Genomic DNA, 13,200 nt, shown 5'->3' on the forward strand with positions numbered 1-13,200 from the left:
TTGCGACCTATACGCAAGGAAAGAGCGTATGCTATCAGCGCATTGAGTGCAATAAAATGTTTAATGCACTTTATTGCGAAAAATAGAAACAAAAAAAAAGAGAACAGAAGTTTGTGGGAGCTTCCGTTTTCCCGTGCTTTTCGCCATAAAATGCGATGGTGCGAACAAACATTCATTTCACGGTCGGTTTAGGGGTGCGTGCTTAGTGCGAGGAAGTTTGTTTTACTCCTTCACCGGGGGCTGTAACAGGTGGTGGATACGTTCTGGGAGAACGAATTGTGATTTAAAGAATGCTTAAACGATACGGTTAGTTCAGTGGCAGGAATAAGAACGGGGTAGATAAGGAAGAGGATCACTAATTACCCTACTCGTCATTACGAGTGGCTGTGGGGAGGGTTTTGAAGCAGAATGTAAGAAACAGCATAAAATGTACAGATTTGATTTGTAGTCTCATGCTTACATACCATTGCTAGCGAGTCTGCATAAAAATGCATGTGTTATGATGAAGCGAAAGAAGTTGTCCGATCTCCCTTGAGTGTTTCCTTTTGCAAATGGTACTGTAATGAAATTCGTTTAAATAGGATAACATATAAATGTATGTCTTTTCGAACTACAGCTAGATGATCTTCGATTGTTACCAAACAACTAGAAAGTAGATAAAGTTCTAGAAATTATAACCTGAATCTTGAAAAATCAATAGAACATAGATAAAGAACAGTTTTATATAAACTTTAGTATATTAGTACTTTAGTAGTTTAGTATAAACTTACATATCTTCAATCAGAGTTCTGAAACACATGACATAGAGGAGAGAGAACACTCACACTGAGCTCATTTAATGGTAAAGATTAGTGTTGTGCTTATTGAATCTTTTGAAAAGAGTCACTCATATGAATCTTCAGTGAAAAGTTATTCAAATCATGAGCTGATTCCCAAACTATTAACAAATTTGCATAAATCCCAATGAATCTTAAAAAAAATATGAATCCTTGGTAATCCTTTTTGGGGATGGGGGGGACCACATAAATCATGGGGCTATCCCGAAACTCTAAGGATTCATAACTCAATGAGGATTCATGAATCTTCAGAATAGAGATTCAGAGTCATCCATTCAGTTCAAAGATTCGTTTAGATTCATGAATCTGAATCAGATGCACCCAACACTAGTAAAGATTAATCCATACGATTCGATCGGTCTAGTACACTGAACGACCTGTCATTGTCGAACCTCATCTCAAGAAACCCTCTCATATATACGGAATAATTCTAGTAAATTATTTTTTAAGTAACATTGTCTGGATTGTTGATATAAAAAGAGAGAAATAGGTATATTTACCAAGAAAAAAAGGAGAGAAAAATAGATAAGGCTGTTCAAGTTGTTAGGACTTATGCGATCACAAACGCCGGAATGTATGCAATTTTCAGAATATTTCTCTCTCTTAATATTTAGCTACTTTTTAAATTGAATCTGAAAATTAGATGTTTCCATTTGCCCCAATACATAACTTAGTAAGGGTTCATCGTATCCAACGCTCGGAATGTCTTAACTATCCACCCCAAAAAAAGTTCCGATCGACCATTATCAATTCATTGGATTAGTTAAGATCGCACCCGTACACGCTTCGATCGAGATTTATTCCGTTCCATTCCGCTATACTTTCTCCCGGTCCGGCTTTGAGAACGGTAACGAAAATGTACACAAACGAGCGAAAAGCACAGCATCGGGAGAGAGGCAGCAGCAACAGCTTTTGTTACCATACCCCAGGAGTTACCAACGATTTGGAGCTAAAGCACGGAGAGAAGCACGAACGCATGCAGACAGACACGAACGCAATTGTGTAAGCTGCTTCTTTTTATCTGCCACGGAACCGTCCGTTCCGGTTCCAGTCTGCAGTCGATATTCAACCCGATCGGACGTACCGGAGAACCGGTCAGAAGAAAGACATTCTGGAACTGGATACTGGAGTTCCCGTTCCCCAAACCACTTTGCCACCTAAGCGTCGGCCCATCCGCTCCGCCGTGCCAGCAGCAGCCATTGATCGTACCGGAGATCTTACTGCGGTGAAGAAAAGAAAGCTTCACAGTGTTGAATCTTTGGTACAGAGCGTGAGTGTTTTGTTGTTAGGTCGCAATTGCAGCGTTCGCAGCATTTGCCGTATGGGCGTAGCCCTTCTGCCCTAGATTGTCCTGTTCTGGCAATGCAGGAGCACAGAAGTACCACCGTCGAACGGCGAATCTGGCTCGGATTGTAATCTTGCGGACGTCGATGAGCAAGAACATTAAGTGCACTTAAGTGAATTAACCCAAACTGAAGACTTCCCGAGTTTTGGGGCCCCATTTTGTAGTGTGCGAGTGAACACGTGTGTAGTGCACTAGCGTCCAGTGCTTCACAGCATCCAGCAGGGCTAGTGATCATCGCACAGTGGATCGTACGATCGTGATCGTGAAAGAAGAGCTTTATTTCAAGAGAATCACTTCTTCAGCTAGAAGCCCAGCCAGAAGCTTCTAAAAGAAAGTAGACATCGTAACGTTCCAGCAAATTCCGGAGGATAAACGTACCGCAGATTAGTCTCTCGCGTGTTTTCCGTCCATTTGTACGGAACCGTAACTTCGCCGAGGGTAAAGACACCACAGCACAGCATAACGGTAAGAACCTAAATGTCCAGAATGTTGGTCACTTCGATGGCTACCAGCAGCAGCAACTGCAGCGTAACACATTCAAATGAACGTTTCGGGAGATTCGGTGTAGAAAAGTGACGAGAAGAAAGTTCTTTTTTTTTGCTCGCTTTCTTCCAATGCCTGACAGCATAAATGAAAGATCCATCAACGACGATCTGACGCTTTGGTACGGGAAGGCTCTCTTGCGGGAGAAGCTTCTTGACGACGGTCCGTGCGCCAAAGTAGGCTAAGCGATGACGTACGACTTGCCCGGCTCCGTTGCTCTGTTGCGGTGGTGTGAATGAACTTTGGCTTTAGCTACGGCTTCGACCGCAACCGGAATGAGGCCGCCGTCTGGCGACGAATCGAGGGATGGTGTTGTTTTGCCGGGAGTTTAGACGTACGCGGAACGATCGTCCCAAAGCGAGCGACACCGTGCTTCCATCTTGGGGGCCCAGCGTACCGTTCCGAACGGGGACATAGCTGGAATAGAGTTTTACACCAGCCATTCTGCTTTTGGATAATCGTTATTAAATGACTCTGCTTTTGTACCGGACAAAGGCTGAGAATAAACGATCGACCGTATAAGTTCGCCTGATCTAACTGTACACAGTTTCAGCGGTGTGGACTTTGCGGAAGATCCATTGCGAAAGTATATAATAATTAGCCCGAAATGTCCCCGATCGTACAGCCTCACAATACCCCCCCCAACAATGGTTATTTTGCTTTTGTTGCAGGTGCTTTTCCTTCCATTCGTATGGTAATAACTTAATCAATCGTAAAGCGTCTTCGTGCTTAAATCGCGGTGAAAGTAGTGACCTCATGCAGGGGGGTGATAGCCGTACGCGACAGCTGCTGGCGTGCGAAGGCGTGAAAGAATTTCAACGCAAACGCAAGCGACGAACCTTCGCGGCGCGCGTATTGATTGTGTACGAAACTCGCTTAGCGTTTTGCATTTTGAACGGTTTCAAATCAATGTGGCCCGGTTCGATTAATATGCTTTTAAAAATCCAACCGATTAAATTCGATGGTTTGGTTAAAAAATTTGAATCAATTTTTGGTGGTTTTTTTTTGGGTGTTCACTTTAAACGAATTTCTCTCTAGTAAAATCGAACTAGATCGGAACCGATGGGTACGCTGTGTGTGTGTGTGGAATCTATGTTATGTTTCCGACCGGATCGGATAGTATCGTTTTTTCCATCAATCTAACACACCCCGAAATGGTATCAATGGACGTATCAAAATTGACCCCAAAAAAGAAAAAAAATTGGCTCATCTTTCATCAATTGTCCTCCCGTGAAAGGAAAAAAAGGAACGATTGCGGGTGCAATCGGGCCGTGTGTTCATTTCCATATGAAAACCTTTGTACAGGTGGCGTGGGGGGTAAAGGGGGGAAGGCACTCTGTTTGTGAGGAGAAAGTGTAACACGCCAACACCTTGTTCTTCACCGCAGACAAGCGCCAGAGCGCCAGTGTGTCTTCTTCCGCAAGGTTACATCGTAGCCCTCCCTTCCGGGGATGGTTCTCACGCATCTCGGGCGAATTGTTGTGATTGTTGATCGAACGATAAGGTTGCACACCGTATCGTACGGAATTAACCTAAATTTCAGTGAGACACTTTTTTTGTGTGCCACTCGCGCAGCACCAACGCACCCTGTTTCGTTGCCGGGTGCGTTGGAACGAATCCGTACAAACACACACAGACATGGACCTTCAAGAATCCATTGTTTACGTACGCCAGTACATCCTAGGTGCCAGGTGGAAATCATGTCAAACGTAAGCTTTTGCTGTGTTTTTTTTTGCCTTCCTTCCTTCCACTGCTTCCGATCGGTGAGCAAACATACTCATTAGAAGCAGCACCAAGTGACGTGTGCCCGTTAAAAGTAGCAACAGAGTGACTTGTCACTTGAATAAAAAAACCTCCTCTTTTATTACTGCTTCAGCTAAATGGTTCCATTTTACGGCCACCAGCCAGCAAAAGCCTGGGTGCACAAATCTGGTGAGAGAGCATAACGACAGAAATACACCACAAACCAACCCGCTCATAAAATGAGCTCAAGCTTAACCGGGTGTTTTTTGTTGGTTGGCTTAAGTAAATATTGTTATTCGGGGCTTTTGCGAGATTGTGGATATTGCTGCCGTTTTCGTTTTTGCATACCCTCCAAGCGGATCGTTTATGTGCCCTCCCTTTAAATGCTACGATGGTACACTAACCACGCCGAGAAGTGTATGTAGTGTGTTATTTCTTCTGTTTTCCTGTTATTTCCCACTGCCCATTTGCTGCCGGCCGACTGCATTGTTATCTTGGCAGGAGTATCGCTAAGGAGATCTTACAGCGGAGTAGAATTGCCTTACCACTAATGGGCGTACATGTGGCTGTGTATGTGTTTATATGTGAAGAGTCATAGTCGATGCTGGAAGGTACCGCAGAGAGGGAAAAGAAAAATATATAGGTACCGATGAAGCATAATATCGTAACGGGATTTTCAAAGGTGGAGGGCGAGACGTTTCCATTCCGCTCGAGCCATGAGTTCATGAACTTGAAAACGAAACCGATGATTCGAGACCTCGGAAGATCGCGCAACGGACTGGACACGCACGCATACACACGCATATGCATATAGGCCGGTTTGATCATCCATCTGTCTTTGGGGATATGATTTGTTTGCCTTGTTGCTTTTTCCTGCTTTTGCCCTCCCCCCCTCCCCGGGGGTTGGGAAAACGGGAACGATCGTCAGAGGAAATTGTGGGAACAATTTCAGTCAGGGAACTCCACAACTTCATGACCAAAAACTGAAGATCAAGTTCAAGGTACTAGACGCCGATCACGGGGCCGAAAGGCGAATGGAAGAGATAACAAAACGCATCCACAAACCCATTCAACCGTAGCACGCAAACACTCGTGTGATGCGCGTTATGCAACTGCGATCGCCACGCCAAGTGACTGTGGAATTGGAATGGAGCAACAAAACCGTCATCAGTGCGAGTCGATGAGTGCCAACCACCGGAAAAGACCGGATCGCATCGGGATGGCTTGTAGTGCTAGCGCAAGACAAGCAAGTAGTACAGGGTACAATCGGTGAAGAGAATTCCGACCGGGTTCGGGTTGTACACAACCAGGCGATTTAGGTCAGATCGGTGTTCACCTTCTTCCTAATATTTAACGGTGCATATGGGAATCGATCGGTGTATGGGTGCTTGGAAACCGCTTCAATTCCTTCCACCTATGAAGACTGTTTATCTCTTTAAGGGAAGGGCTGTTTATACCAGTGCCCCCACCCCCCCTCGAGCGGTGGGCCATTGTTGTGCAAAACAAACAAAAGAACCTGGCGAACCTCCTCTCCATTTTCGGGGTGAATGGGGTGACTCCCTGGATGCCTCGGGGGGGGGCCTTCTGCGAAAGGCCCTGTTTTCGGGAAATCGTGCAGCCAAATGGTTAGCACATTCTTTTACCCGAAACGAGGTTACGGCATCGTTACTTGGAGTGTTTTTTTCTTTTTTTCATTTTGCGCTGGAACGCTGGACAGTTGAATGTCCTTTATGGTATGGGCCGAGAGAGACGGACGGAAGTAGGTGACATAATTCGATTGGCCCATACCCGTTATGTGCGTGTGTGTGTGTGTGAACGATCGTGAGCACTCGCAGTAAACGGTTCTTATGACGTGTTGAAATTCGTCAGCCGTGCAACTGTTTATTGATCGATGGTGCCATGTTGATGGGTTTATTTCACCCCATTTTAAGTGGGCTGGATGATTCAGCACTTGTTTGTTTGTTGCGATCCTTTTCAATGTATGTAACGGAATGCGCCTTTTCTGCTTTGGTTTAGAAAGCTTGAAGTTCTTATAAAACGCCTGTTGCTATGCAATTCGCTAAACAAATGAGTTTGTTACTTATACATCGTACCCATTGGTTTAGTTTCTCCACGTTTAACCAGTTCCTTTCTACGTATTTTTTTCAAAATAGATAATGAAATTTATCGCTACATATGCACTGGCCTTGCTGCTAGTCAGCCCCGCCCTGGCCCGGCCCAACCTGGTGGAACCGATCTATCTACGACGGCGCAGCAATCCGCTGGAGATTGTGGAAGAGAGCGTGGAGTCGAGCAGCCTGCCTCAGGATGTTTCGGCCCAGAGCAGTACCGAGCAGCAGCAACAACAGCAGTCAACGACCGGAACCACAGAACCTGCCACCGACAGTAGTACCACCATCGTCGCCAGCACGTCCACGCACCAACCAAGGTACCAAACTACTAACGATGGTCTCTCTAGTGATAGTTTAATCAAGGAATTTCTACTAAAAAATCTGGCCAATCTGCAAGGCCAGTTACCGTTGCCGGTGGCAGCACCGGTTCCGCTAGACACGGCTGGATCCGAGGAGCAGAACACGCTCCGTTCCGTTTCGCTCGGAGTGTCGGGCTTGGGTTATCCGCCGCTCCCGAACTGGGACCCGCCAGAGAAAACGTACGTCTATCCGGTAAAGACACAGTATCCGGCCGCACCGTTGGAGGTAGAAATTGGGCAGAAGCGTAAACCGATCATACACAAAATCATTACCAAGTGGTCCGATAAAACGTCCGATGTGTTTAACGTGGAGTATGGAACGCCCGCCGTTAATCTTTTGAGGCCTTCGAGTCAGATCTATTCAAACTTTGGTATTACTACACCGGCCAATACGGTGGAGCAGCAGTTGTACGGTGGCTTTGGTTCACCGGAAGTCTTGTCGACGAATTTCCATACACCCTCGGAGGAGGTGTACCAGCAAGGTCCGGGACCGATCGTGAACGATCAGCTAATTCCTTTGAGTTCCTCCGACACGAAGAACAAGAACAAAAAGCACAAAAAGAAGAACAAGATCAAGATCACAATCAAGCCGACGCCGACGGCTGGTCCCATAAAGGTGACAGCAGCTCCGCAGGCCGATCCGGATCGTCCGGATGCTGTGTACTCGGGCGAGCAGGGTATAGTGCCCGGTGGTTGGAATCCGTACGAGGATCCGTATGAGGATGCGAACCCGTACGATGAGGCCGGTAATTTGAAGGGTGAAGCGGTGTCGGAGTGCAATGAGATCAGTATTTCGATGAGCGGCAAACAGGGCTGTAACGATATACAGATCGCGATCAATGAAGACAACCCTAGCCCGACGAAGCAGGGCGAGCTGACGAAGCTCGGTCCAGGGACGGCCGGTGTGTTGCCCGGTGCAGCCGTTGCTGCGGCAGCCGTCGGAACTGCTGGCGCTCTGTCCGCGGCACCCCAAGCGGCGGCTGTCCCGGCAGCGGCTGTAGCGAGTGATGTCGCTTTTGCTGCCCCACTCGCAGCGGCTGCTCCGTTGGCTGCGAATTCCGTTCCGTTAGTACCAGCCGCCATACCGGCACCCGTGTCCAACTTTCTCAATACACCGATCAGCAATATTGTGAGCAGTATCATTCGACCGCCGGTACGCATTGGCGGTGCGGGACAACCGGCGGCCACCATTGGGAATGGTATCGGAGCGAATCAGAACAAGCTGAAACCGAAACCGGGCAAGCCGTCGCACGACCACGGTTCATCCTCATTGCTTCCGGATGTGTCGCACGCCCTGCTCGGTATGATGGCGGCCGTATCCGCCATGACGCCGATGAATATGTTTGTGCTGGGCATGACCAGTTTACCGGTGTTGGCGATGATCATCGGCACGGTGGCAGCGGGCATGTATATGTACAAGTTCTACTACCCGACACCAGTCCGGCACTACACCACGACGGTGTTGGTGCAGAAGAAACCGCCCGTATCGTACCACTGGATACGCAAGCCAGCTCGTCCAGGGCGGCGGCCTGTACATACCTCCTCCTGGACGGATTACGATCCACACAGCTGGGGTCCGGCAGCTAGCTGGGACAATGATCGACGCAGCATGCGGCAGCACTCCGATCCGTACCGTCGGCACAAACCGAACAATGGCAGTAGTACCACAGTGCCCAGTTCCCGCCGGGCGTGATCACTCGCAGCGTGCCAAACTGGACCGTTTTGGTCTCGGATGTCGGTCCGGGTTTTTTAGTAGAACATTCCTTGTCCAGACAAACACAAAAACACAAACACACATGAAGACACTTAGTACACACCAAATAGTCAATAACCTTCCAAAAACAAAACAAAACCATCACCCGACGCCACCGTAGCATGAATAGCATGGCCCTTTTTTTAGCGCTTAGTGTCCAGCCGTAATTACCGCTAGTGTAGCTTGATAGCAGTAGCATTTGTCCGAACCCGAAACACTAATTCCATTGCATGTCGCTTGCATGTCGCGTTCATGATCGTACGCTCGATTTCTAAACCACTCATCGCCGGTGGAATTACATCTCACTTCACCTCATCAACTCATCTCATCTTAAGCGCGGTGGGCAGGCAAAAGAAAAACCCCCAAAAAAGCTGTTTAAATGCCTCAGGCTTGCCTTTTCGCATGCATTTTCCTCTTGCTCTCTCAACGCTTGATCGTACGATCGTACGAAGCATTCCGAAGGAATTGTTTGATTTGTTTGTAGACATAATTAGTGTAATTTTGAATCGTGCATCCATAGTACGAAAGGAAGCATCCGATAGCCACGCCAAGTGTACGTATCGCATCCGTAATAGATTTTGTTAACCGATCGCGGCAGCGCCGGCCTAATGGACTGGCGCGAGACGGCGATCGGCTACCGAGTCGCAACACAAGTGCAATATAATACGTAAATTCAGCATCAAGCATCAAGTGGCGCGTGTGATGATGATAATCGTAATTTAGTCCGGCATTTGCGTTAATTGCTCCGCCTTCCATGGTACCGTCGATATCGAACCGTCGTGAAAGCGTTTGACAATCGAGACACGGTTGTGGGAATGTTAAGATCTTGCCTGAGAGGTTGTTATCCTGCCACACGGCCAGCCTCTTCTAGCCTGGTGGGCGATCGTAAAATTGTTTGCCCGAGATCACCACCGCGTATCGCTTTCACTGCGTGTGCGTGGCAGATTTTCGAGATGCGAGAGTGACTGAGATCGGAGTTATGTTTTCATTTATCGTTTTGTCTGTAAGGTTTATACCATGTATGTACAGTGTAGCTCTATGCGACTCCCACCTCGGGAAGTGGCAATTTGACTCTAGTTTAGTTGTGTAGTGTAATGGAGTTATTTTTTTTTAATAAAAGGTAAGAATGTAGCATAGATTAAGGTGAACAGCGTGATAATATTGTAGCACCTTGTAGAACGAACCTGCATGAGCCCGGCAGGTGGCAAACCGGTCAGCCGCATCAGGAGAGGATGGATTTCAGTGTTATAGCTGTGTAGCGTTGAGGAGGCAAAGCGTGAACGAAAAAACACCTTGTAAATCATTAGCTAGTAGTGTACCAATTTTACTCTAGTTCTGCTCGTACCTTCTCGCCCGCCTGCGGTAGGCGGTTTCTAGATTGTAAGCACAGGTGCATGTGGCGAATGGGCCAACAAAACCGTATTGCATGTAACGGATGATCGTTTGTAGATTTGCTTAAATAGTGTCCAAACTCCAAACCAACCAAGTACCGTGACTAACAAACCAATAAAATGATTACGCTCTTCTGCTTACCCTATCGAACCATCATGTTGTTTCTTGCTGTACAAAGTGCGGTCCGGCCGTTTACAAGCCTGGACCTGTTCACGCCATCTTCACATTTCCACCCCATTTTCCTGCATGAAACCTTCATTCCTTCATTATTCCGGTAGCTTTCCTTTCGTAGCATGATCTGCATGTTTAGAACGTAGCGAAAGATGGTGGAGAGACCAACAGCAACAAAGCAACAAAAAAAAATACAGTAAAGGAAGAAAACAAAATCGAACTGAATCGGCAGTACCGCAATAAATGCCACCCTTCCTCCGCAGCGTACCTCACGCGTCTCGTACAAGTTTCCTGGTGTTCTAGAAATATATCTATCTTCTTCTCATTGCAGTTACGCGTTCAAGCGTCCCGAGCTGCTAAAGACGAAGATGGGCACGTCCGGGTTCGTGGTGTCCACCAGCACGAAAGTGCTAACCGGTGGTGCTAGCTCCGCTTCCGGAGCGTCTCAAAGACCCCGTCCCAGCTCGATTCTAGCGGGTTCGGGTGAAGCGAAAGCTAACGATCAGCTAACCCTCTTTGATCGCTATTCAGGACACGCGGGTGTGGCGGAACCAATGACCGACGAGGAGTACCAGAACGAGCTGCATCGTGCGACGGAGCGTGTACCACTGCGGACGACCAGCCCGAAGGAAGGTCTATCCACCTGGGTACTCCTGTCGGGCAGCGATTCCACCGAGATGAAGAACGACTTCACGAGCACGACCCGTAAGGTGATCACGACCACGACGACCACTACGACACCGAAACCGACTACCGCTACGAAACGTTTCCAACCTACGACGCGACGTCTCATCCCAACGACCACACCTCGTCCTGCCCGCACAACCGTAACCACATCCGGCAGCAATTCGGATGAAAAGAAGGAGAAGCAGAACAAACCACTACCCAAGCAGAAGATTGCCTCGACGACACTGAAGCCGGTGATTGTGAAGAAGGTTAAGAAACCAGTAGGTGCCACACCTGCAACAACCCCAACAACCACCACGACCACCACTGCCAAGCCAACAACGACGACCTCAACTCCAGCGACAACTCCCGAGATGGTCATTACGGAGCAGAGTGCCTCCACGGTGGCGAACGACCTGTCTGCCGCCATCACCGATGATAGCTCGATGGAGTCATCCACCTTCCTGATACTGGAACCAAAGGACGCACAGTTCGATCTGCCTGAGGATCGTTCGCCTGCGAAAACGGCACCGGCAGCAAATGGTGGCAAAGTTGCTAAAAAACCAACACGAAAACCGAACGCCAAAGCACCCGGTGGTACGAAGAAAAAACCGGCCAACAAGAAAACCCGCAAGCCGGAAGTGAAGGATGGTGTGGCGAACGATAAGAAACCGGCGAACAAGAACAAACCCGTCTCGACACAGATCATCAACTATTTGTCCCGCGAGGTAATGCCCACGGTCGGTGTAGGGTTGGTGGGTTTGGTAATGGCCGCTGGGTTAGCTTCATACTTCCTCGGCAGTCCGCTCGGTGCGTTGCGTCGATCGGATGATCGCAAGGATGATCTTTACTACTCCAACTACGAAGAGTACGCCGGACAGGATGGACAGAATGAGGAGGATGTGTTCGGGAAGCTGATTGCCGGCATGCCGGATCGTTCCTACTATCGGAACAATGCAGTACGCCGACGAACACAGGTACAGCCGGTACGCACTGGTCATCAGTACTATCATGTGCAGCCTTACTCTGCCAACAAGTATCCGCACATTACGTACCGCAACCGGGCGTATGGTGGAGCAGGTGGCCCGAGCGCCCCGGAAACGATGTACACGAACGTAAACCGTCCGGCACAGGGTCAAGGACAGGTGCAGAATCAGGCAAAGTCTCAAAATGAGTTTTTCTACAACACACCACCAACACCGTACTATCCGATGCGTACCGTTTCGGTCGAAGCCTCCAAGGTTGACGTACCTTCGCCCGTGTACAGCTCGTCCTCTTTTCCCACGACACCTAGTAGCACGGTCAGTCCGGCAACCACTCCCAGTCCTGCAGCAGACCCCAATGTGGAAAACGAGCACGAAATGATGCCCCATCCGGAAGCGTACTCCTCGGAGCATAGTCCGGAGCATCATGCGCACTATGTCGTCGGAACGAGCTACTCGGACAGTATGTTGGACATGATCAATGCCGCTTCGGTGCCAGAACATGGACCACGAAGAAAGCGTCGTGCGGTGGAATCGGACGAAGATATTGAGTTTGAGAACGAGATTGATGTGGATGAAGATCGTCCGAAGGATACGTCGGCACAATCAAGTCACTCTGGAGAAGTGACGGAAATGAGCGTCCCGAAGGAAGACACTGCGACAACGACGACGGCGGGAGTAACAGAAACGACAACGGAGATCCTACGATACACCTGGGGTGACTTTATCCGCAACACCGTCGAACGGAAGGTGGCGATGGGTCTCCATTTCCTGCAGCACGTCACCATGGACTTCCAGCGATATCTGAACGGTGTTCATGATCGGTTCCAGCAGCATCACAATCACACCAGCTCATCTGAAGCCACTCATTAGGCGGGTGGAGCTATAATAGAACTAGACACATCCACACACACACACACATCTGCAGGTTCTGAACCATTCTATGGGATTGAGGATAGGATTCTCGATACGAGCGCTATCGATCGTCGTGGACCGAACGCATATCGCCGAGAGCTCTCTTCTGATCTTGTAGTACTGAACCAAAAGTCGTACATTTTCTACGGCTCACACTGGTGAACACCCGAAACGCGCACATACAAACACACACATGCAGAAGGGGCAATCCATGGCCGTGGGAAGCATTCTTAAATTATTTATTTTTTCACGCACAATCAATTTGGATTTGAGGGGTTCGTTTCGTTCGCCGTTTCGTTGTCCCGAGGAGATCGGGAGATGTTGTGTGGTATGGGAATGGGAAGATATTATCCGAAAACAAAAACACACGCTAGACACACAAG

The 13,200-nt window shown here is 48.4% G+C and overlaps 1 protein-coding gene across 1 annotated transcript; it reads left to right on the plus strand.

Annotated features, from left to right (window-relative positions):
* The first annotated feature begins 1,006 nt into the window (after positions 1-1,006).
* On the plus strand, positions 1,007-13,071 carry LOC125764958 (uncharacterized). The gene is made up of 3 exons (XM_049429722.1): positions 1,007-2,646; positions 6,621-6,895; positions 10,585-13,071. Exons 2-3 carry the CDS (start codon positions 6,624-6,626, stop codon positions 12,773-12,775), a joined length of 2,463 nt encoding a protein of 820 aa, XP_049285679.1. The 5' UTR covers positions 1,007-2,646; positions 6,621-6,623; the 3' UTR covers positions 12,776-13,071.
* The last annotated feature ends 129 nt before the right edge of the window (positions 13,072-13,200 follow it).

Source organism: Anopheles funestus, chromosome 2RL (genome assembly GCF_943734845.2).
Source record: "Anopheles funestus chromosome 2RL, idAnoFuneDA-416_04, whole genome shotgun sequence".
In the NCBI taxonomy this organism is placed as follows: Eukaryota; Metazoa; Arthropoda; class Insecta; order Diptera; family Culicidae; genus Anopheles; species Anopheles funestus.

Excerpts from the sequence above, each read along its gene's own strand:
- LOC125764958 (XM_049429722.1), top strand. The coding sequence starts at position 6,624 with ATGAAATTTATCGCTACATATGCACTGGCCTTGCTGCTAGTCAGCCCC. Across the intron at positions 6,896-10,584 it reads ACGTCCACGCACCAACCAAG|TTACGCGTTCAAGCGTCCCG; the intron begins GTACCAAACTAC and ends TTCTCATTGCAG.